The 26,272-nt window shown below is 26.1% G+C and overlaps 6 protein-coding genes across 6 annotated transcripts; 3 read left to right on the plus strand and 3 right to left on the minus strand.

The window, feature by feature from the left end:
- Window positions 1-98: 98 nt before the first annotated feature.
- DDB_G0292234 (hypothetical protein) lies at window positions 99-5,796 on the minus strand (the record flags this gene model as incomplete). The annotated part of the gene is made up of 3 exons (XM_629742.1): window positions 99-2,924; window positions 3,035-3,330; window positions 3,441-5,796. 3 exons carry the CDS (start codon window positions 5,794-5,796, stop codon window positions 99-101), a joined length of 5,478 nt encoding a protein of 1,825 aa, XP_629744.1.
- Window positions 5,797-6,779: 983 nt separating this feature from the next.
- On the plus strand, window positions 6,780-7,886 carry DDB_G0292236 (hypothetical protein; the record flags this gene model as incomplete). Its single annotated transcript, XM_629743.1, has 2 exons — window positions 6,780-7,252; window positions 7,358-7,886. 2 exons carry the CDS (start codon window positions 6,780-6,782, stop codon window positions 7,884-7,886), a joined length of 1,002 nt encoding a protein of 333 aa, XP_629745.1.
- A 746-nt stretch (window positions 7,887-8,632) lies between these two features.
- On the plus strand, window positions 8,633-13,097 carry DDB_G0292238 (hypothetical protein; the record flags this gene model as incomplete). The annotated part of the gene is made up of 10 exons (XM_629744.1): window positions 8,633-8,636; window positions 8,769-9,030; window positions 9,110-9,238; window positions 9,324-9,608; window positions 9,700-10,193; window positions 10,292-11,932; window positions 12,015-12,170; window positions 12,430-12,736; window positions 12,811-12,966; window positions 13,082-13,097. The coding sequence occupies 10 exons, from the start codon at window positions 8,633-8,635 to the stop codon at window positions 13,095-13,097; spliced, it is 3,450 nt and encodes a 1,149-aa protein (XP_629746.1).
- Window positions 13,098-13,191: 94 nt separating this feature from the next.
- Window positions 13,192-16,364, minus strand: manA (hypothetical protein; the record flags this gene model as incomplete). The annotated part of the gene is made up of 2 exons (XM_629745.1): window positions 13,192-16,068; window positions 16,209-16,364. The coding sequence occupies 2 exons, from the start codon at window positions 16,362-16,364 to the stop codon at window positions 13,192-13,194; spliced, it is 3,033 nt and encodes a 1,010-aa protein (XP_629747.1).
- Window positions 16,365-17,077: 713 nt separating this feature from the next.
- On the plus strand, window positions 17,078-18,409 carry DDB_G0292240 (hypothetical protein; the record flags this gene model as incomplete). The annotated part of the gene is made up of 3 exons (XM_629746.1): window positions 17,078-17,201; window positions 17,364-17,594; window positions 17,688-18,409. 3 exons carry the CDS (start codon window positions 17,078-17,080, stop codon window positions 18,407-18,409), a joined length of 1,077 nt encoding a protein of 358 aa, XP_629748.1.
- Window positions 18,410-18,808: 399 nt separating this feature from the next.
- taf1 (HAF group protein) lies at window positions 18,809-25,827 on the minus strand (the record flags this gene model as incomplete). The annotated part of the gene is made up of 2 exons (XM_629747.1): window positions 18,809-25,636; window positions 25,723-25,827. 2 exons carry the CDS (start codon window positions 25,825-25,827, stop codon window positions 18,809-18,811), a joined length of 6,933 nt encoding a protein of 2,310 aa, XP_629749.1.
- Between the last annotated feature and the right edge of the window lie 445 nt (window positions 25,828-26,272).

Raw genomic sequence — 26,272 nt, forward strand, 5'->3', positions numbered from 1 at the left:
TTTTTTTTTTTTTTTTTTTTTTTTTTTTTTTTTGAGAATATACATTAATTTTTCCAAGTTTTTTTTATTTCATTTTTTTATTTTTTTTTTTCTTAAATTTAATTTGTTGAACTTGTTGAAATTGGTCTTGATTTGATTGTTGAATTTTGAGAATTTGATGTTGTATCGGTTGAAATATTTGTTATGGGCATTGTTGGTGATGTATTTGATGATAATGAGATATTTGGAGATGAACTTGAGAGTGAAATATTACTTTGGTTATTATCATTATTATTATTATTATTATTACTATTATCAATTAAGTTTATATTTGTTTCAGATTTTGATAAATCATCAGATTTTTTAGAAGTTGGAAGTTTATTATTTTGAGAGATGGAATTTGATCTAATTCTTTTTGAATTTGTAATAAGAGGTTGAAATTGTTGAAGTGTTCTTTTACTTCCAGAGATTAAAGATTTCAATTGATTAGTCAAGTCGTGGATTGATTGAATTTTATGATGTTCTAGACGTGAGATAACATTGGGATCAATAGAGGTACGAATGGTTTTAATAGTACGATCTTCTTGAGCCAAAGCAACTAGACAACGAAGTGCTTGTTCAACCAATAGATAATCATAAGACTCTAAGAGTGTTGTGATTAATGGAATACCATTATTTTCTAATAGAGCAGAAACAATGGCAACTTCATTATGGAGAACACTAAAGAATTTACAACATTTTGCTTTCAATGGTTCTTCAGCGGTATGAATTAATTTGACGATGGTTGTAATTAAACCAAAATCCAAAATTTGAGTGATAGTTACCTCATCTTGACTTGCAACCAAAGCTAAAAGGTCCAATGCAATCATTTTGATACTTATATTTTCCTTTACATTCAATAGTATCTTATGAATACTGCCTACGATTTCATGTAATGTATTTTTGTGTATACCTTTGTTGGTTAATATACCCAATATTTGAATTGCATAAACACGAAGTGGGGCATCTTTTGGATCTTTAGTATCCAAATCATTACAAAATGAAAGTACACAATCATCTAAAAGACAATCATCGGTTGGTTTACCTTGAGCATGAGGTTTACCAATTACATGATCAATGGTTACAATTGGTAATGGTGCAGGTAATGGAATATCTTGACTCCATGGTGTTTTTAAATGAAATGAAATTTGACCAACTAATGATTGTTCACCCATAATAACATCATCACCACCATGAATATGATGATGATGATGGTTATGATGATTACCACCACCACTACCACTACCACTACTACCACCACCACTATTTTGATTACCATAAATACTATCATAAAATAATTGATATTTATTTTGTTCTTCTTTTAATTGTTGAGCATGTTGTAATTGTTGTTCTTTAAATTGTTGTTGTTCTTTTAATTGTTGTTGAATTAATTTTTGTTGTTCAGCATTGAATTTAATACGTGCTTTATCTAATTTAGTTTTATAGATTGGATAATATTGATTGGATGGATCAAGGAATGGAAAGATTGCAGACATCGATTGATTTTGAATTGCAGTTTCAAAGGTTTGACCATTCTTTGAAACAAATTCAACAACAATCTCAATGACTTGTTCAATGGTTTCAGCAGATTCAAACATTTTCAAATTGAAACCAATATCATCCATTTCATCATCCTCTTCCTCCTCCTCTTGATCAATATCACCTAATAATCTAGAATGAAGTTTAATTTCAGGATTTGATGACCAAATCTCTCTTGCAAATTCTAAATTCTCTGCATCTAAATCCATTTCTTCATCTTGTTTATTGATTGAATCTAATATTTTATAACCACCATTTTCACTCTTTAAAATATGTTTACCACCACCTCCACCACTACTACTACTATCAAATTGTTGTTGTTGTTGTTGTTGTTGTTGTTGTTGACGACGATTAACAATACCACGTTTTGATGATGATTGAAATGATTCAGAATTTGGAGTCATTAAAGTTTGTGCTACACCACCTACTGATGAACCACTTTGACCATTGGATGAGTTGAGTTGTTGATTCATTACTAATGTACTACTTTTACTTTCTATATTTTGTAATAATGATTTAATTGAATGCATTTGTGAATTTAAACGTTTATCACAAACGTGATATTTAACTAATTCCAAGAACTTAGTATTCATTGGTGGTACATTATCCCAAAGTAGTTGATTACAAAGTTCGAAATAAGAGGTGATATCATCGGTGATACTACCGACTTTTCTTTCTTTTTTTCTCTTTTCATCATCACGAAGAATATATTCAACCGATTCTTCTAATCTTCCATTTGCCAACGGTTCAATTGCAGATAGTTTACCCAACACTCTATTCAATTTCAACTCGAGTACGGTTTTCCTAGTTTCACCCTTTAGACAGGTTTCCCTCCAATATTGACCAAACGCATCAGAGATCTCTCGACGAGTATTTACAAAATCAACTATATAGCATGCATTCTTTCCCTTGGAAACTCTACTTAACCTACCAATAGTTTGAACGGCACTGGCACCCTTTAAAGCTCTATCGACATACATCACGGCCAATGATGGCTCGTCGAAACCTGATGATAGCTTATCGGCAACAATGATCAATTGCACTCTATGTTTCTTATCATTTCTCAAGATTTCCGAGATACCATTTCTCTTTGAAAAGTATTCTGCATAACTACCATTTATCTTTTCATCATATTCCGCTTTCTCTTTTTTCTTTAAACTAAACTTTGCAAATGATGCTATAATATCAAATTTTTGATTCTTTGGTAATGATTTCACCAATGATTCCAATGTTTGTTTATATAATAAAATTTGTTCTCTACTATTTGTAACTAACATTGCTCTACAATTAAATTCATCATTATTAATTTGTTCTCTTAATTTTAAAAAATGTTTTATAATATATGATGACTTTTCTTGAATTATTTTCTTTTTTTTAATATATAAAAAAAAAAAAAAAAAAAAAAAAAAAAAAAAAAAAATTTAAAATAGAATTAGTATTTTTTTATTTTTTTATTTATATTAATAATAATACATACTTTATCATTATTTGGATGTTTTAAAATATGATAAGATGATTTATTTTCATCATTAAAAAAGGTATCACTTGTTTTATCATTTGAAACTTTGGTTAAAATTGAAACAGTTGTATAATGATCAATACAATTCATAACAATTTTATCTTGTAATGCTTTCTCTATTGAATAAGTATGAAATGGTACTCTTAAATTACCTCTTGTATCACCAAATAATTCTAAAGCTTTTGGTTTTGGTGTACTTGTAAAACAAAAATATGTTATATTATTCTTTTCTCTAGTTTCACCATTTAATATTGCTTTTATTTTTTTTTTTTTTTTAAATAAAATTAAATTATTAATTAGATTATTATAAATTATTAAAAATTATTAAAAATTATATTATATTATATTATATATATATATTTACAACTAAAAGTATTTGTCATTGATCTAATATCATCAGAAATAATTGCAATTGATTTATATTTATTTGAAATATGATCAAATCCATGAGTATCAATAACTTTTGAAAACTTTTGCATTGTTGAGATTACAACTCTAGTTTTAGCTTTTGTTAAAATCTTTTCCAATAATGCAATTGTATTTGGATGTGAAATTGATGTTAAATCATTATCTTTTAAAAATTGAGTAATAATTGAACCAAGTTGATAATCTAAATGTCTTTTATCATTAATCACTAGTATTAAATCATATTTCAATTTACCATCTTCTAATAATCTATATAAATTTGTAATTAATGATGCAATCGTATGACTTTTACCTGACCCTGCTGCATGTTGAATTAAATAATTTTTTGAATTTTTAACTGGTTTTATTACTTGACTATTATTATTTTGATTATTATTATTATTATTATTATTATTTTGATTATTTTGATTATTATTGTTACTACCACTTGTTGAAGAATAATTACTATGATCAGAATTTGTTGATGACGGAGCAAATAATAAACCCATTGGTGATAAAGGTGTCGCTAAAGGTGTTGCTGGTGATAATGGTATTATCTTTTTTGAATCAATTTTAAATTGTTCCACAATATTTTGAATTATTTTTACACATGCATCTTTTTGATGAAATCTAGGGATAAGTCTTTTCCAACCTTCCATAACCATTTTATCTATTGCTATACTATCTACATTTTCTATATTTACAAATTTTACTCTACTACTATTATTATTAGTATTACCGCTACTACCACTACCACTAATATTACTACTACCACTATTACTACTACTACTACTAAATACGCCTCTAGCAGTTGGTAATGGGCTAGTTTCTTTTGGTGGTGGTGATTTCATTTCATCATCTATATTCTCTTCTTCATCCTCTAAATCATCGAAAAAGTCATCCCCATTGTCTGATCCATCACTATCTTGTGAATCAAATTCTAACTCATGAGATGGTATCATCTCATCTTTACCTAAAAGTGATGATGTCCTTCTTCTATTTGTTTTTGGTGTACCTGTTGTAGTAGTTGTGGTTGTTGTTGTTGTCTTATTGCTATTACTATTGTTGTTGTTGTTGTTGTTGTTGTTGTTGTTGTTGTTGTTGTTGTTGTTGTTGTTGTTGTTGTTGTTATTATTATTATTTGATGATGGTACATCAAAACCAATAGTTTTAGTTTTTGGTTGATTTTTAGGTGTAGGAATTGATGAAAAAGTATTATTATTATTATTTTTTGAACCATATACTTCAGAAGCTGATTGAGGTGATGGCATTAAAAAACTATTATGTGAAGAGACAGGGGTATGAAATGAACCAGGTGGTGAAGGTCTAAGGAAAATAGATGATGATGGTTTTTGTTGGTTTCTATAGTTTGTTGGTGATGGTGATGTTGATGAAAAACTACTTGGTACACCAAATCCACTATAATAACTATTTGGTGATTGTTTACTTAAAAATCCAGAGAAATTTGGTGATGTCGATGTTGAACTATCCGATGATGTTGACATCATTATATTTCTACTACTACTACTAAATTGATGAGTAGTGCTATTACTACTCCCACCACCTCCACCACCACCACTATAATGAATTCTTGGTGATGACATTGAACTATTTGATGAATATGATGCACCTAAATTATTATTATTATTATTATTATTATTATTATTGTTATTATTATTACTACCACTACTATTGCTATTGCTATTATTATTGGTAGTGGTTGGATTTGTTTTGGGTTGGTTAAATGAAGATGATAGTGGTATACCAACAGGTCTTAAGAAGCCACTATTTGTAGTTGTTATACTATTACGAGTATTATTTGAAGCGTTACGTAGTAGATGTTGTTGTTGTTGTTGCATTCTAGATAGCATACCACCACCAAATGATGATGGGGCTGATGAAGGTTTAGTAAATCCTCCATTATTTGGACTACTAGACATACTAACACTTGCATTTGAATTTTTTATACTTGTCGAAGAGGATGATGATATACTCGGGGTTGGTGTTGGACGTGCTGATTGTTTAGAAATTAAACCCTTTTTAAATGAATTGTTTGCGCTATTTCCTGCACTATTGTTATTGCTATTGCTATTGCTATTATTGCCTGTACTACCAATAATTACAGTGGTGGTTGTTGGTATTGGTATTGGGGTTGAAGTGGTTGGAGATGAAGTTGTAATTGTTGACTTTTGCTTCAATGATGAAGAAGAGGAAGAGGAAGAAGAGGAAGAAGTTGGTGATTGTTTTGAACTTGGTATATTTATTGCTGTAGATGGTGGCTTACCACCATTCTGTTTTTTATTAGATTCCATCATATTTTTTTAACTAGTTCATATATATAATTTTCTGGCGCGTCTTTTTATTGTATTTTTTTTTAATATATATATTACTATTATAATTATTTTATATGTGTGAGCTTTATATTATTTATTTGTTGTTTTTTTTGTTTTTTATTGTTTTTTTTTGTTTTTTTTTTTATTGTTTTGTTTTGTTTTTTTTTTTTTTTTTTTGTTTTTATGTGTTGTTACAATTTTTTTTATTATGCACAAAAGAAATAAACCTTATTAAAAAAATGAAATTTAATAAAAAGAAAAAAGGAAAAAGAAAGATGAAAAAATATATAAAGAAATGAAATTGTGCGAATGTGTTTGTACAAGTAATTGAAAAAAAAAAAACAAAAAAAAAAAAAAAAATTTAATTTAATTTTTCAAATTAAAAAAAAAAAATAAAAAAAAATAAAAAAAAATAAAAAAAAAATAAAAAATAAAAAAAAATAAAATTAAAAAAAGATATTTTTTAGTGAATGTGTAATGTGAAAAAAAAAAAAAATTATATTACTTTATTTATTTATTCATTTATTTATAATTATTATTATTATTTTTTTTAATAATTAAACATAATTATGTTCATATGTTCTTTTTATTTTTTTCATATTTTGGAAATCAAATCGTTGGGGTTATTGGGGAAATATTAAAAAATAATTTGATTTTTTTTTTTAATTTTTTTTAATTATTTTTTTTTTTCCTCAAATAATATCTTATCAAAAACGTGGATGTTTTTTATTTTCCTATTTCAAAATATTTTTTTTTAAATTTATTTTGAAAATTCAAGATATTTATTATTTTTTTTTTTTTGTTGTTTTTTTTTTTTAAAGAAAAAAACATTTAATCTCGAGAAGGTTCTTTTTTTATTTTTTTTTAAAAAAAAATAAATATAAAAGGGTTTTTTTTTTATAATCATTATCTTCACAATCAAAATAAACAAACAAATAAACAAATAGATAAATAATAAAATAATAATGCCACAAAAATTTTATTTATTAATATTAACAGTTTTTTCAATATTATTAACAAAAATTAACTGTGAATTACAATTACCTTACTTTTATTCATTTGAAAGTACTGGAAATTTTCAAGTTATTAATGTTGAAACTAATGAAGCCGTTTTAAATAGTACACTATCGATTGATTTACAGGTTTTATTAGTTTATGGGTCAACTATTTCCACAGTTTCAAATAAACCAATTTTTAATTTATTCGTTTCAGAAATAAATAGTAGAGTTTTCTATACAATTGATTATGATTCAGATTCCAATCAATTTAGTAATAAAAGTGTACAATTAACGTTACCAACTACTCTTGGTTTTGAATACGACCCTTCAACATTTTTCTACAACCCAGTTACAAATTCATTCATTTTACCTTGTCACATTGATGGTTTAACTCAAAATGTTTTATCCTTTATTGAATGGGATTTTAAAAATTCAAAAATGTAATTACACTTTATATTAATTTATAAATTTAATAATTATTTATTTTTTTTTTATTAATTTTTTATTAATTTTTTTATTTATTTATTTTTTTTTTTTTTTTTTAGAAATACTTATAAAAATGTAGAAAGTTTTAAATATATGACACTTCCAATATCAGCATATAATCCATATACTGATGAATTATTTACATTTTTAACAGGTCCAAATAATGCACCATATGTTCAAATTAATATGAATAATTCATTTTCAGTTGATAATGTAAAGGTTATTAAATTCCCAAGTAAGAGTGCAACATTACCAAATATTGGCAACATATTTATAAATACACAAGGTGGGTTAGTTGGTACTGGCTATATTGAAGGAACATCGGAATTGTTTGTTTGTGAAATTGATTTCAAAACATTATCATGTTCAATCGAATATACAACTTTAATTTCATCATTTGATAATAATTTCTCTGTAATTTATCCATCATCAGATTTATCTTATTTAATTATATTGGTTGGAAATGGTTTCAATTGTGATACTATTGAAATTAATTATTTAAATTTATTTACATATAAAGTAGATTATACATTTAAAATTAATAATTTCTTTAAAAATCCTCAAGATAGTCCAGTACTTTTTTTCTAAAGTTAGTAAAAAAAATAATTTTTTCCAAAATAAAATTTATTTTAAATATTTCCAAAAAAAAAAAATTACAAAAACAAGATTTAATTTATTTTTTTATTAGGTTTATTTTTTTTTTATTCCCATTTTACTTTTTTAGAAGTTTTAAAAAAAAAACCAGAAAGAAAAAAGATTTTAAACCAAATTATTTTATGGTAGGGATCTTCACTGAATTTTTTTTTTTTTTTTGAAATTAAGCAAAATTTAACAAAATTTTATTATAATAAAAAGAAAAAAAAAAAAATTATAAATTATAATAATAAATAAACTAATTATGATTTGGACTATTTCATATTTTACTTGGAAATTAAAAACAGAAATTATAAAGAAGTTGAAAAATAAACTTAACTGAAATTAAATAAATTATTTCAAAGAATGAGAAAATAAAAAATTTGAAATTTTGTTAAAAATAAAAAAATAAAAAAAAAAATATTTTGGAAAAAAAAAATATCTTAAAATTACGTATTATTAATCAAAAAAAAAAAAATTGTGGGTTTTTTTTTTTTTTTTTTTTTTTTTTTGTTTTTTAAACTAAAAATAAAAATAAAAAAAAAACAAAAAAAATAAAAAAAATTAAAAAAGATTTAAATAATTAATTTTTTTTTTTATATATATAAATTCATTATAGTTATCACAACCAAATTAAATAATATGAAATTTCATTATTCAATTTTTTTATTTTATTTTTTATTTTTTTTTAAAATTATCAAATGTGTAGATGTGGAGTCATCCGATTGTATGTTATTAATTTAATATTTTTTTTAATACCATTATTGGAATTTAATTTTAATTTATTTTTTAATTTATTTTTGAACCCTTTTTTTTTTTTTTTTTTTTTTTAAAAAGTAACTTGTTTAAATAATTTAGGGTTAAAAACATTCGTAGATGAATTTATTTCTCCTGATATTCAATCAAAATTTTGCACATTATCATTCAACAATTGTTTTTCAAATGGTTCAATAAGTGATTTGGTTCTTCGTCAAAATAACACTGAACTTTTATCATGGAGTGATTTCAGTTGTTTTTCATCAATTAATACACTCAGATTATATAACTCCTATATAGAATCGGATTTTATATATAATCCAATTTCAACAATCAAACAATTGTAATATAAATTTTAATTTAATTATAAAAATTATAATTTATATTAACTATTACTTTTTATATTTTATTTTTATATATAGATATTTATATCCAAAATCTAATATTGATTCAATTTATCAAGTGGTTCCAAAATATGATGTATTAACATTAAGCAATTTAACAAATTCATATGTTTTAAAAGCATCATATTTAAAAAATGTTAAATTTCTGTGAGTAGAAATTGTTTTTATTAGTTTTTTTTTTTTTTTTTTTTTCTGGAACCTAATTTTTTTTTTTTTTTTTTTTTTTTTTTAGTAATATATTTGGAGGTTTTATTATATTTGATACTGAAGGAGATCAAAGTAATAGTGAATTAGAATCTTTAAGCTTCACTTCAGATTCACTTCCAATTTTAACAGGTTTTCCAAAATTAAAACAATTATCAATATACTCTGGCCAAAATTCAATTTTCAACGAATCTTCATTAGGAAATTTGGTACCTCTAAATAAATTAACCTCTTTAACAATTGATATAAATACACCAGATGTAGATATATTTAGCCATATAATTTCAATATCTAATTCTAGTTTGTTAAATATGTAGGTTTTTTTTTTTTTTTTTTTTTTTTTTTTTTTTTTAATATTTATTCTAATTGTTTTTATTTTTTTATTTTTTTAAAAAATTAAAAAGCTATTTTGGAAGTGGCATTAAAATGGGACCAGCAAAACAAAAATATGATTTTTCAATTTTTGAAAATATGACTCAAATTTCATTATTTGGAGATAATAAGTATTTCAATTTTGAAGGACAATTTCCATTCTCTTCTTTACCACCAAAATTGACATATCTTATATTTCCAAATGGTAATTTTTCATTCCCAGATATTAAATTTTTTGAAAATTTTACAAGTGTCGGGTTCAACTCTATTTCCAGGTCAAATGTTTATGGTACACTACCAAAGTATACACTATCAAAGAAAGTTTCATTTTCAATGAGTAATAATAAATTAACAGGAACAATTGATAAAAGTTGGTGTAATATCAATTCAGATTTTTCAAATAATCTATTTAGTGGTGAACTTCCTGAATGTTTTTATTGTTTTTTAAATGATTCAAGTGTTTCAAAGTTTTTAAAAGGAAATAGTTTTACAAATTTTAATACAAATAATCAAGATTGTGGATATTGTAAGTAGTATTTTTGTTATTTTTTTTAAAAAAATTAAAAAAAAAAAAAAATTTAATTGGTTATTAATTAACAATAATTTTAAATTTTTTTTTAATAGCCCAAATTTCAATATATAGTATTAAATTTAGTGCTTTGGGGATATCATTTAATATTTATGGTAAAAATATGGGACATTATCAAAATATAATTGCAACTCCTCCTTTAACTTTAAGTGATAATAATCTTGATGGTTCAATTTCAGGTTATTTGTCAACACCTGTTGGAAATTTAAAAACAGTTGAATTTAGATTAAAATCACCAGGAATAAACTTTACTATTGCTGTAAAACCTGAAAATCCTACAATAGATAGTATCACTCAAAATAACAATACATTTACTATTTATGGTACTTATTTCTCATATAATCAATCATCAATCAATGTTATTATTGGAAATAATATTTGTAATGTTTTCTCATCAACATTTTATCAAATTCAATGTGAAATTGGCTATCCTGTTGTTGATAAAGGTATTATCAATCTAAAGGTAACAGTCGAAGATAAATTTTCATCAAGTAAATCATTTGAAATAACTCAAACTAATCAACCATGTCATCCAAATGATTGTAATGGAAATGGTGTTTGTGATCATGTTTATGGTGTTTGTAAATGTAATAGTAGATGGGTTACAATTGGAAATCAAATTTGTTTAATTACAAATCATTTCATTTCATCATCTACTCAAGTTGATTCAACAACAGGTGGTAATATAACGTTATATGGTTCCTTTGGACCTGATCATCTATCATACCAATTAATAATTGATGGTTTAAATTCAACAATCTTTTTTATTGATGATAATTCAATTCTAACATCAATAGAACCGGGTACAGGTGGAAAATTAATAACATTCATTCAAAACAGTATTACATGGAGTGGTACAGTTTATCCATACATTATTAAATCTTTCAAATGTCCAAACGATTGTGGTGGAAATGCTCAAGGTAACTGTAATACATTAAATGGTCAATGTGATTGTTTAAAGGGATATACTGGATTCGATTGTAGTCCATTACCAATTGTTAAAACAAAAGATGAACCATCATCAACAACATCGGTTGCTTCATCAGGTTTAACAACAATCTCAAATGAACAAACTGGTTATCAACTTTCAATTAACTCTGTGGTTGAAATTGATTTTAATGGTAAAGAAATTCCAAATTCTTTAATTAAACTTTCAGGTAATTGGAAATTGGAAAGTAATCAAAACTCAATTTCAATATTTAAACAACAAGTAGAAAATACTATATTTATTTTAACTATTGAAGAGATTGAAAATTCTGATAAACAATTCTCATTTGCTGGTAATAATTTCACAGTTTCTAAAGGTGGTATTAAAATTTCTTTCTCAATTTCAAATTGGAATTATCAAAGTAATTTAAATACACTTAGAGTAGAAATGATATCAGATATTAAAATCGATGAAAATAAAGATATAAATAGCTGTAATGATGATAATAGTCAGCCATCATTTGAATCATCATCAAATTCTCAAAGTGATACTGGTAATTTAAATTATCTTAAATTTTCAATTAATGGTAAAATACTTCAAGGTAGATTCCAAGATAAAATGCTATCCGATGGTAGACCAACTTCAACATTTTCAAAAGTATTATCTAAAACTAATAATATGGTAACTCTTGGTTTAGATTTACCACATTGTATTGAATGTTTATTAGATCCTGATTTTTCAGTTTTGTGTATGTATTTTTTTTTAAAAAATATTATTATTAACTATAAAAATAAAATTATACTAATCTATTTTCATTTATAAAATTTTAGTGAGCCCAGATTTTAAATCATCAGATTCTTGTAAATCAGATGATAAAAAACCATGGTTAATTCCTGTTGTAGTTGTCATACCAGTTGTTGTAGTTGCAACCATCATTACTGTTATTATTGTATTGGCAAAGAAAAATAGTGTTAAACTTAGAATTGGTTTGAGAAATATTTCAATGGGTTCAGTCAAAAAGGATCATTCAAGAAAATAGAACAGAATAAAAATAAAAATAAAAATTAAAATTAAAATAAAAATAAAAATTAAAAATAATTTTCGTTCGTTTTTTTTTTTTTTTTATGATTTATTTTTTTTTTTTTTTTTTTTTTTTTTTTTATTTTCAATTTTGTTTTAAAATAGAGATTCATATATTTATATAACTTTTTAAAAAAAAAAGGGGAAGAAAAAATAAATTAAAAGTTGATTTAAATAAACCTTTACAAGGAACAGCAACAGTACAATCAAAAGAAAAAACTACATTAAAGGTAATTGATCCAATAAAGAATTTCCCAGAATTACAAAATAAACCAGAACTTGAAATGGCAAAATTACTTCAAATGTCTGAAAAAGTTAATAAAGATGAATTAGAACCAATTGAAAAATATAATATAGAAAATGGAAATAATGATGATGAAGATAATGAAGATGAAGATGATAAAATGGAAGATGAAGACGATGAAAATGATGAGAATAAAAACAGTGAAAAGAAGATGTCACATAGAGAAAAGTAGATATTTATCAATTTTTTTTTTTTTTTTTAGAAGATTTTAACTTACTAATAAATAATAATAATAATAATAGGTTTTTATTAAAAAGAAAATTAAAAAATGAAGTAGTAACATTAAAAGAACAACGTAAAAAATGTAAAAAGACAAACTTTGTTCAAAAGAAAGAGAAGAAATCACTTTCACAAGAAATTCATGAAAAAGTAAATGCAACCTTAAAAAAGAAAAAATTGTAAATAAAAAAAATAAAAAGAAAATTTAGTAATTCCATATGAAACTTAAAAAAGTTAAAAGATGATAGTTAGGACCTGAAACACTTTTTTTTTTTTTTTAAAAAAAATTTATAGAAAAGAGAAAACTTAAAAAATACAAAAAGGATAAATTTAAATATACAATTATAATTTATTTAAGAGATCTACTTTGTAAAATTTTTTTTTTTTTTTTTTTTTTTTTTTTTTTAATTAGTAGTAATTATAAAAGTTCTGATTTGCATTGGAGAAAAAGTAAAAACAAAACCATTTGAAGAATCTTCTTTAGTTGATGATGATGATTTATGATCATAGTTTTTACCATCAACAGTTTTCCATTTTAATCTTGATAAATTTGATAATTTTTGAACACCAGTTAAATTCATTTCAGTTGCAGAAGTGATTGTAATTGTTGAAAAGATAGTTGAAAGATCTAAAGTGATAGTTTGTGGATCTTGTGAATCTTGACCATCAATTTGATAAATATTTTCAATACGTAAAAGTATGGTATTATCTTGATTATCTAACCATTGTAGAGTTTGAATCTTTAAACCATTTGGTAAAGGTGAGGCTGAAGTCAATGGTGAGTAAACACCTTGATATTGAGAATTCCAATCGTTTGAAGATTGTTGAGTGGTTGTAAACATTGGGAGTAATGGATGTGATAAAGAGAGTGCAGCAGGACGATAATGAGATTGAGCATAACTTGAAATATCATGGAAAATCAATTTACTAGTTGTAACGATTTGAGTTGACTCATTCATTGGTTGACCAACACCACGACCATCATCTTTCAAAGTACGACGATGCATCATCATATCCAATTGACCATCTCTTAACGATGCACATCCACGACTTCTATCAGTGACAATGGTGAATTGTAATGATTGATTAGGATCTTGAATGTAGGCAATAGCATTCACAGGTACATAATTACCACTGGTTGGTTGAACCACGGTTAAATTCCATGATGGACGATAGTTGGTTATTCTCTTTTGCATTTCCATACCTTGAGAATCGGAATACCATGTCTGGTCAGTCACCAATGTAGTGGTATAACGTGATACAATCTCTTTACCAATTCCATCACTAATATCAATTGGACCAATGATTTCTTCAACCTCTAAATGATCAGCATTTGAATATAATCTAAAGGTTTGAACCATTTCATTTGACCAAAATCTTCTAATACTTGATGAGATTTCACCTCTAATAATCGATACACTTGGTGTGGCATTATTGTAAGGATAAGCAAAATCTTCAACAGGTCTAAAGATATAAGCACCACTACATTGAGCAGAATCATCATTACCAACACTTGGATTATACCAAATATATTCTTGAGTAATTGATGAAGTAACCCCTGATGTTTTATTAGTAATTGAAAGTATTGAACCATCTTGAGAACTAAATTGAACGTTAATATAATCATTCTCTAATATAATTGGATCATTATATGATACTTTTTCATTAATTTTACCACCACCTGAAACTATAATTTCATCTTGAATTATTATTGCTGGAATTGAATTTGGTTCAACAAAATCAGATGCTGTAGATGTTATAATATAGGTTGAATAACCTAATGGTGGGATTGTGGCTAAAAACTCTAGAATAAAGGTACCATTAATTTGATTAACTTGAGATGTAATTGAACCATTGGATGAGGAAGTTACTGTAACATTTGCAATTGGAATTGGAATACGAACTGGTTCATTACGAGTCCAACTTAAACTATTATAAATTAACACTGGAACTGAGGTACCTGATGAAAGTGGATCAGTTGCTGGACAAATACTTTGATTTAATAATGGGCAGAAGGAAATGGTTGGAGTGGCAGCGGCCGATTTTGAATTACCATTGGCAGTTAGTAATGTGCCAACAACTGTATTAATAGTTTCCAATGAAGCACAATTACCAATTGAAAGACGTTCTGCATAATCATCTGCAACATGTTGTTGTTCTGTTCCTGATACGGCATCATGATGTTGAGCAATACCCATTACCTCTCTCATTATAACAATGTCATCAACCAATTGTTCAGATCTACTACTTGGCATAAGATTACTACTAGTTACCAACATTTGTTCAACTACATGTAATAGAGCATTATTTTGACGAACGTAGCCTTTCAATGCTGGACGACTAACGAAATAACCAGTCCAATAACTAAATTCATTATCAGCATATGGGAAGAGATCATCAGTTTTCACTTCCCATACTAGATTGGCATCATTTACAGCATCTATATAAATTGATGGAGTTGAATATAACAAATTTAAACCATATTTATCCGGATTTGAATTGATATGTGCGATTAGTTTGTCAATGTTTTTGTAATACATTTGAGCGTTAAGGTAAGCGAAATCACAACCAAATGGAATTAGTACATTATTGGTACGATAATGAGTTGCATATTCAAGTGCCACTTGAGTGAACTGTTCAGCTCTTGAGTCTACGTTATTATCGAATAAATTTGGGTCATCTTGAATTGGGTCATCACCTTGCTCAAAGTTGAAACCATCTGGAGTACAATACATTGCACGTAGTACTGATGTGAAAACTTGATTCTCTGGTGTACTTTGGGTCGATCTCCACATGAACTCCATTTGCTTATTCTCTAAACGAGCTTCGATATCTTGATAATCCATACGACCGATAATGAATGCATCGAATCCTAATTGACCAAAGATACGAGCTTGTGTTGCACTATGGCCAAATGGATCTATGTGCCAGCCTATCTTTGGCATAACTCCGAAATTCTCCCAAAGGAATTGATGGCCCAATGTCATTTGGTCAATAGTATCGTCATAGTAGGTAGTAGCCTCATCATTCATACAATACCCACCATTTATGAATTCCAATTGACCACTTTCAACCAAACCCTTAACAATATTTTGCATTGTTGTACTTTGTTCATCCCACCATCTTTGGAAAAATGCAATTTCAACATAAATAAACTTTCTTTCTGGATTTGCCAATAAACAGGTAATGGCTGTATCCAAAGTATATTGAACACCTGCAAATGCAATTGACATATTTGATCCATAATAATATTCATCAACTGTTTTTAACCAACCAACATCCTATTATTTTTTTATAAAAAAAAAAAAATAAAAAATAAAAAAAATTAAAGATTAGATTTTAGAATAAATAAATATATTTTTTTTTTTTTTTCCTTTATTTTATTTTATTTTTTTTTTTAAAAAAAAAAAATTATACATACATCATGAGTATGAGCAACAATATGAACATTTAATAATGTTGATGATAGTTTTGGTTTTGATTTTTTAATATCATTTATTTTTGTTTTTTTTCCATTAATTTCATTGATAATTAAAAACAAACAAAAAATTAATATAAATAATTTTTTTATTACCATTTTTATGTGTGTGTGGCTTTTTTTTTTTTTTTTTTTTTTTAATGATTAAGTTATTAAAAAAAAAAAATTAATTTTTTCTTTCATTTAATTAAAAAAAAAAAAAAAAAAAAAAAAAAAAATAAAATAAAAAATAAAAAAATAAAAAAATAAAAAAATTTGGTAGGGGGTTTTAATGATTGGAACCCATTCAACCAAAGATATTTTTTTATAAAATTTCATTTATGTAAAAATCTAATAAAATCAAAAAAAAAAAAAAAACCAGGCTAAAAATAAATAATTTATTTTAAAATTAAAAAATAAATAAAAAATTAATTAAAAAATAAAAAAATCTATAAACGGTAAGTGATAAAATTTATATTTTATTCATTTTTTTATTATCCGAAGATATTTTCGGTTGTTTATTTTGGGAAATTTAAAAAATTTTTATAATAATATAGTTTTACTTTCTTTATTCCTTTATTTTTTTTTATTTTTATTGTTATTTTTCTAATTTCTTCCTCTTTAATTAATCTTTATTTTTTTTTTTTTTATTTATTATTATTTTTTTAATTTCTTCTTTAATTAATTTTTATTTTTTTTTTTTTTTTGTTTTCAATTTTTTTTTTTTTATTAATTTTTTTATTTTTTCAGTTTTTTTTTTTTTTTTTTTTTAATTCCTTAAAATCAAAAAAAAAAATAACTAAACAAATAGATGTTCATTGGTAGTGATTGCGATGGACAAAGAAGTTAACTATGTCATTAGAAATCTACCATGGAATTTAGAGCAAGAGAAATTTCAAGCATTAATTGCTACATCCTATTCGCCTGACACTGTCAAAATCATTGAATATAACCAAGGTAAAAAGTAATAATTATTTCCACACAATAGAACACTTTTCATTTCATTTTTTTTTATTTCATTTTTTTTTAAAAAAAAAACTAATTAAAACATCTTTTTAAATAGAACAAAAAGAGATTTCATACCAACTAGAAGTTATGTAACAGTTTTTAATAAAATAGGTACAAAGAGCAGTGATTCATTTTTAGAGTTTATGGATAATAGACCATTTGTAAATAATAAAGGTATTGAAGAATTGGCAATTGTTGAAAGTGCACCATTTAAAATTGATACAACTCAAGTAAAAAAGAATAATAGAATGGGTACTATTGAATCATCTGGTACTTATCAAGCTTTCTTAAAACAATTAGACGCACCAACTGATTCAGTTCAAAATTTTAATGTTCCAAAAGGTTTGTTTTAATTATTATTATTAATTTAATTATTAATTTGGTTATTAATGATTATTAACGATTATTAACAACAATTTAATTTTTTTTTTTTAGAACAAACTGAAGAAGGTAATACACCAATTGTAGATATGATATTAAAAGGAGATGGTTCAAAGAAGAAAGGTAAATCTAAAAAAGATAAAACAGCAACAGCAGCAGCAGCAGTTTCAACTACAGCAGCAACACCTACAAAGAAAAAGAGGGAAAATAGATCTAAAAAATTAAAAAAGCAACTAAGATTACAACAACAACAATTACAACAACAACAACAAAATGTACCAACTATGATTCTTTCATCTTCAACAGTAGTATCATCAAATATTTCTCCACCAGTTATTACTCCAATTAATACAAAACAACCAATAAACAAACAACAAGGTGTTAATAATAAAGCTCAACAACCAAAAGATAAACCACCAAGAGAAAAGAAACCAAAGAAACCAAAGGTACCAAAAAATATTAATGCTCCTACAACAACACCAACAACAACAGGTTCAAACAATACTACTGCCTCAACTGTAGGTACAACAACAACAACTACAACAACAACTACAACAACTGGTGCACCATTAAAAGAAAAACCAATAAGAGAAAAGAGACCACCAAGGGAAAAGAAACCACCCAAAGAAAAAAAGGTTACTACATCCCTACCCCAACAACAACAACAACAACAACAACAACAACAACAACAACAACAACAACAACAACAACAACAACAACAACAACAACAACAACAACAACAACAACAACAAACATCACCACAACCAATTACTTAATTTATTTGAAATCATTATTGTTTCACATAAACTCAACTTTTTAAAAAGTTTTTTTTGTATTTTTCAAATTAAACAAATACCTTTCTTACAAAGCGGCCTAGATAATATTTCTCAATTCAAAAGAAAAAAACCTCATTTAAAATATTCATTTTTGTTAGAATAGAAAAGGAATTGGTTTTTTTTTTAAAATATGTTTAATAAATTTATTAATATTTCAAAAAAAAAGAAAAAAAAAAAAAAAGAAAAAAAAACTATTATATTCTATTTTAAATATCATTTATTTAATAAATAATGAAAAACTAATTTTTTTATTTTATTTATTTGTTTTTTTTATTTATATTTATTTCTTTATTTTCTTTTTTAGAGAGAAGTTACAATTGGTTTTTTTATTTTATTCTTTTAATTAAAATTATTTTTTACAGATGGAGATACACCACTTTCATATAAAGAAACGATATCAATTTCTTCATCTTCAGCGCTATGATGAGCTTTTGATGGTGGATCAACTGGTGGGAAGAAAGGGGAATTTGAAGGTAAATTTGGAGTGATTGGAGTATTTAAAGTGATTGGGGTTGAAGGAGTTGAACCATTGGTATGATCTACTGATAAAAGTAGTGAGGAAGATGATTGTTTTAAATTGGTTTGTTCGATGGATTTCTCTAAATCACCAATTTGAGAATCAAAAGGTGCCAATAATTGTAGGGTACTAGTTAATAATTTTTCAGCGATTGGTAATAAATGTGAAAATCTTTTTTCGTTATATTCAAAACAATTTGCAACCATTAATTTAATGGCATCAATGAATTGATTTTTAGATTTATATTCCCAATGTCTATTTCTATCTCTCATTGTTGTTAAATCGATTGGATTCTTGATGACCTTATGATAATCTGGTGCTAATTTTGGTGTAACTTTATGTCTAAATGCAATGAATTCATCATTGGTTCTAAGTTTATCCAATATTCTTTCAAAGATATTTGAAAGTTCAACATCTGCACCACTACCATCCTTTCTAACTCTATTTCTACGTGATGATTTATCGCTACCATCAAGTGTTGTTGAACTAAGTGATGGTGATTCACTATTTGATTGATCCAATGTTCTTTTCTTTCTATTTGAACCACTTGATGATGCTGATAATGGTGTATTTAAAACTGATTGATCTTCAGTTCTATTATTACCACCATTAGTATTATTACTATTACCACTATTACTACCATTATATCTAATTATAATACCGGATTGTGATAATGTTGGTGATTGATTTGTACTATTTGAAAGATTATTTGTATTATTATTTTCATTATTATTAATATTATTATTATTATTATTATTATTATTATTATTATTATTATTATTATTATTATTATTATTATTATTATAATTATTATTAATATTATTAATATTATTATTATTATTATTATTAATATTATTAATATTATTGTTATTGTTATTATTATTATTAATATTATTATTATTATTGTTATTATTATTATTATTGTTATTATTATTACTATTATTATTATTATTATGATTATTATTACTATTGTTATTGTTATTATTACTACTACTGCCACCATTATGATTTGAATCTCTATTACTACTTGAATGATGTGATGAACTATGACTATCAGAACTACTACCTGTACTATTTCTATGATGAGAATCTCTATGATCACGACTACTACTACTACTACCACTCGAACTATTTCTTGATCTTTCACTTCTATGCTCACGATGTTCTCTGTCACTTCTATGTTCTCTATCACCGCTTCTGTGTTCACGATGTTCTCTATCACTTCTGTGCTCTCTATCACCACTTCTATGTTCACTACTTCTATGTTCTCTGTCGCTTCTATGTTCTTTATCACCACTTCTATGTTCACTACTTCTATGTTCACTACTTCTATGTTCACTACTTCTATGTTCACTGCTTCTATGTTCTCTGTCGCCTCTATCACTGCTTCTATGCTCTCTATCGCCACTTCTATGTTCACTACTTCTATGATGTGATGAGTGTTCACCACTTCTATGTTCACTACTTCTATGTTCACTACCTCTATGTTCGCTACTTCTATGTTCACTACTTCTATGCTCACCACTTCTATGTTCACTACTTCTATGTTCTCTATCGCTACTTCTTGGATGGCCACTGCTTGATGAGGATGATGATGATGAAGATGAAGATTGGCCAATTCTAATTTTTGTACTTGAACTACTATTTGAATCAGAATTAGCTTGTTGATTTGGCATTACAATACTAATTCTTGTTTGATCTCTATCAGTATTACTATTGTTATTACTACCACTACTACCAATACCACTACTTGAACTACGATGTGGTGGTATTGGTTTATTACTACTACTTGTATTTAAAGAGAAATTATTATTATTATTATTATTATTATAATTATTATTATTTATATTTGATACTGGAATATTACCAGCACTAATATTAATCATATTTGAAGAACCAATTGTAGCACCAATACTACTATTACTTGAATTCATATTGAATGAATCTTCTCTTTGATCATTCTTTTTTAATCTTCTTAATCTTTCTTGAATTCTTCTTCTTTGTTTTTTAGTTTCTTCATCCTCTTCATTTTGTTTTCCAAATTTCTTTCTATCTTGAAGGAATTGATCATGTTTCTTCTTTTGATAATCTTGAACTACCTTTGGATCACGAATAATTTCAATTCTCTTAAATAAACTTCCATCTGGTTTTTGAAATAATGTAGTTCTCTTTACAAATACTCTATCACCTTGAGTAAGATCATCTTCTTCTGCCTTTGCTTTTGCTTTAGCTTTAGCTTCTTCTGCTTTTGCTTTAATCTCTTCCTCTTCTGCTTTTGCCTTGGCTTTAGCTTTAGATTCTTCATCTTTATTCTTTGTACCCATTAGTTTATTATATTCCTCTTCTTCATTATCTTCTTCTTCATCTGATTCATCACGAGAGAATAAACTTCTACTACGTTTACCAGTTGATTTACTTGATGATTTATTATTATTATTATTTGATTGATTTTGATTTTGATTTTGATTTTGATTTTGATTTTGACTTTGATTACTATCACCAAATAAACTATCTTCAAGATCTTTTAATAAATCAGCATCTAAATCTTCATCATATAAATCATCACCTTTACCAGCGATTGCTTTAATTTGATTATCAAATACCAATTGACATTGTTCTTTATATTGTAAATTTTGATGATCTAAACTATATCTTGAACCTCTTGCAAATTTAGTCATTGCAGCATTACTATTTGAAGCCAATGCAGCCTCACTGGATTTCTTACGAACCAAATCAATTCTTTGCCAACGAGCCAATTTATTAATGGTTTCTTCATCTACACCCAATTCTAATAAAACTGTTTTAGAAGCTGATAAAGAAAGTTTTCTTAAATCTGCATCTGTACCAGTGACTTGATTCTTTTGAAGAGCCAATTTAATTGCTTTTTGTTTTTGATTTACAACTTTTTGAGGCATTTTCAAGTAAGAGTATTCATCTTCTCTACCGGTTGGATCATCACTAATGATTTGTAATCTACCTTTACCTTGCATAGCACTAAGGAAACTACCAGTTAAATTCCAAGGTGTAATTGAGAGTTCATCCTCAACTGGTTTTATAGATTTCTTTATTGGATCCTCATCGTCAAGATTACCAAGAATCGTTGGAATTGTACCTGGTGCTGTGAAATGAATGATACCATTATCCTGAAGTCTTTGAAGACCAATGAGCATACTCTCGAATGAAACCACTGCCTCTGGTGTTACCAACTTTTGAAACTCCTCTTCGGTAGGCAATGTAAAGTTATCTTTTACAGTCCACCAACCACTATCATCCCCACCACGTTGAAAATCTGCACAATCCTTTAAACGTTTTCTAATGGAAGTTTCAGATTGTGATGGAAAGGCAGAGCAGATATCAGTGATCTTTAAACGACGTTGTGGGTTACTCTTTTTCAAGAATTGTCTATAGATGTATGCTTGAAGTCTACTCTTTAAAAACATATTGGCATTTCTAGAGTTTGGTGCAGGTACTTCAACCTCTGGTAAGATTTGACCAGCCGCATAGATTGGACCAACATCACGAATATACCAACGTTTACCATCTCTAGATTTAACTAACAGGAAATCGGTATTGGCTGAATTATGTTTATGAATGGGTACTTTAAATAAATTATTTACAACGGATTGAATGGTTTGACCAGGATTGATGTCACCTAAAAATGGTGATTCTTCATTATTATCCAACATTACCAATTCACCATCTTCAAAATTTAAATCCTTTGGTCCAGTATCATGAGTATTCTTTTTCTTATAATAATTTCTAATTCTTAAACCCATACCAACATTTGAAACTAATGGTGGATGTTGTTCTGTATATTCAATTAAAACTAAACGACCATCACGTGCTGATAAATCCGATTTATGTAATGATTTCTTTGATGATGAAGATGATGATGATGAAGACGACGACATCATACCACCATTAATACTACCTCTCATATTATGACCACCCATTATACTATTTGTACTACTATTTAAAAGTAAATTATTTGAACTTGAACTTAAATCACCACTTAAACTACCCTCTTTATTATAGATTATAATTCTAAATGGTACATTACTTGGGAATAGAATACGTGGACGATGTGCATAAATTAAATCTTCTTTGGTAAGATGAGTTTTAACCAATGATAATTTAATACCAGGTAAAGAATGTTGAATTACGACTTTAGTTGAACCATTTGGTGGACGTGGTGGTGGTTTTCTAACTGGTCTATAGAATTTATCATTTGAAAGATTGAATTTATCAATTTCTCTTTGAGATTGTTCACGTTCTTCACGTTCTTTTCTCTCATCTTCTTCTTTATCTTTTTGTAATTGTTCTTCGAATGACATAGTTTGACCATTGGCAGCTCTTGCAGCTGCTTGTGCTCTTTCCAATGCAGCTGCTTGTGCTGCTTGTGCTGCTTCCAATGCCAATTTCTTTTTAGATTTCTTTTTAACTGGTGCTTGTTGATCACCATTTGAACCTGATTCACCATTATTATGTTCTTTCTTTTCAATATGTTCTTCAAAATACATTTCTCTATCATTTAAATCTAAAATTAACATTGAAACTTGTTGTATTTTCTCTGGTACCATTGATTCATCCCATATTATATTATCAATCCAATCACCATTTTCTAATTCTTGATTCGATATTGGAAAAAGTGACCATTTATCAATATTACTTTTCATAATTTCATCAATTTCTTTATTATTATTTTGTTTATTATTATTATTATTATTATTATTATTATTACTATTATTATTACTATTATTATTATTATTATTGGTATTATTATTATTACCATTATTATTGGTTAAATTATTATTATTTGTCGTACTATTTTTTTTATTATTTACAATTGTTTGAATATGTTGTTCATTTTGCGCTTTATCTTTATCTTTTTCTTTTTCTTTATCTTTTTCTTGTGATAATGGTTGTTGTAATAAATTTTGTGAATCTGTGTCCATTATTTCTTCTTTTTCACTAATATGATCTAATCCAAATAATTTACTACTATTATTTATATTATTATTGTTATTTTTATTTTTATTTTTATTATTTCGTTGAGTTGTCGTAGATGTTGAAGTTGATGATAAAGTTGTTGCTGTTGTTGTTGTTGTTGTTGTTGTTGTTGTTGATGTTGTTGTTGTTGTTGATGTAGTTGTTGATGATGATGAAGTTTGTTTTGAATTTTTATTTAAATTTGGTGTTAAATCATTAATTTCAACTGGCATTGTTATTGCCTCTTTAATTATAATATTTTGTTGTTGATTATCTGATGATAAATAAAATTGATTGAAATGATCAGACTTTTTAAATTTAATTAAACTTTCCTCATCCCAAATGATATTATCCTCCCAATTAACTTGTTGTAATGAATGATAATTTGAATCGGGTACCATATAAAACATTGTCATTATTTCTTCATCCTCAGTCTCCCTAAGTGGTTCAGGTACATATTCTTCATCTTCTTCTGCTGCTGCTTGATATAATTGCATCGATGTTAATGTTGGTGTTGTCGTATTTGATGATGTTAATGTATCCTCTTCACCACCACCACCTGTTGAGCTAGTGATACCAGCATTTGATTTTAATAATTGTTTCGTTATACTATCAATTTCTGTTATTGGTTTCTTTATAATTGAAGGTGGTGGTTGTTTTTTCGATGGTTGATTCCACAGTAAGAGTTCATCAGTTTCAATTGAATCATCATTTAATGTTTGTGGTGTTGAGAATCTAGTTTTACGTGATTTCTTTCTTGTTGGTTTATCTGGAAATTTGGGTGCAAATAATTGAGAAAACTTTAAAATGAAACCTTCCGATGATTTACCACTAACAAATACTTTAAACTCTTGATCCTCTGGTGTAAACATTTCAGGTGTTTCAAGTATTGATTTTACAACTTCATATGAACCTGCTTTCATTGTTACCTTTTTCTTTGGTTTCTTTTCTTTATGACGACGACGATGACTACCACCACCGCCACCACCACCACCACCACCACCATCTGAATCTGAATCTGATCTTGAAGAAGATGATGAAATTGATGATCTTGAAGAAATTGAAGATCCTGATGATCTTGATGAATCAGACATTGAGTCGGATTCAATATCTGATGCTGACCTTGACATCGATGGTGATCTTGATGATGATGCTGATGATGATGCTGATGATGATGATAATGATGATGCTGATGAAATATCATCATCATCTTCATCTTCACTACGAGTTGATTTTTGCTGTTGTTGTTCTTCTTCCTCATCAAAATCGAAATCATCAACTGATGGTTTCTTTTTAATTTGTAATGGTTGTTTTGAACCAACTTGTTTTCTTTGTTTTCTACGTTCCTTTTTCGATAATTGTCTTTGTTGTTGTTCTAAAAGTTTTAAACGTTGTTGTTCTTCACGCTCTTTATGTTGTTGTTGTAATCTTGCAATTGCAGCATTTGCAAGTTTATCCGCATTCAATTTATTGATTTCATTCTCTGTGGATTGAATTTCTTCAGCAACTTCATCAATATCCTCATAATCTAATGCATTTTTATCGGGTACAATAACTGAATCTGTAACTGCATTCTTATCATCCTCATCAATACCAATTGTTTTTTTAAATGATATATGTTGACTACTTTTTGCAAATAATTCTAAATCTTTTTTTAAATCCTATAATTAATAAATAATAATAATAATAATAATAATGTTAATATATATATATAAATATATATTAATAAAAAAAAACATATTCATACTTTAAAAACTTGATCATTCTCTTCAACATCCAATTCACCAGACTCTTTAACATTACCAAAGAGGAAACCTGTTAAATTCCCTTTCTTTTCTTTATCTTTAGCCATGTTATTGTGTGTTTGTATTATTTATTTTATATATTGAATAACCATGTAAAAAGAAAATAAAATACCAATATATTTATATACTATGAATATATGTATGGTGGTTGAGTGTTTGCGTTTTCTGTTTTTACTATTGTTCAATTATTTTTTTTATTTTTTATGTTTTTGTTTTTCTTATTTGATTATGCACACTATTCGCGTGTGTAATATATGAAATGTTTTTTTTTTTTTTTTTTTTTTTTTTTTTTATTTTATATTTTTTATTTTTTATTTTTTTATTTTATTTTCTATTTTATTTTATTTTATTTTATTTTAATTTTTATTTTTTTTTTTTTTTAATTTATTTTTATTTTTTTTTTTTTTTTCAAAAAAAAAAAATGAAATAAAAGGGATCGATCGTACAACCAATTGTTTTAATATATTAATTAATAAAAAAACTGAAAAAAAA

Source organism: Dictyostelium discoideum (genome assembly GCF_000004695.1).
Source record: "Dictyostelium discoideum AX4 chromosome 6 chromosome, whole genome shotgun sequence".
Taxonomy (NCBI): Eukaryota; Evosea; class Eumycetozoa; order Dictyosteliales; family Dictyosteliaceae; genus Dictyostelium; species Dictyostelium discoideum.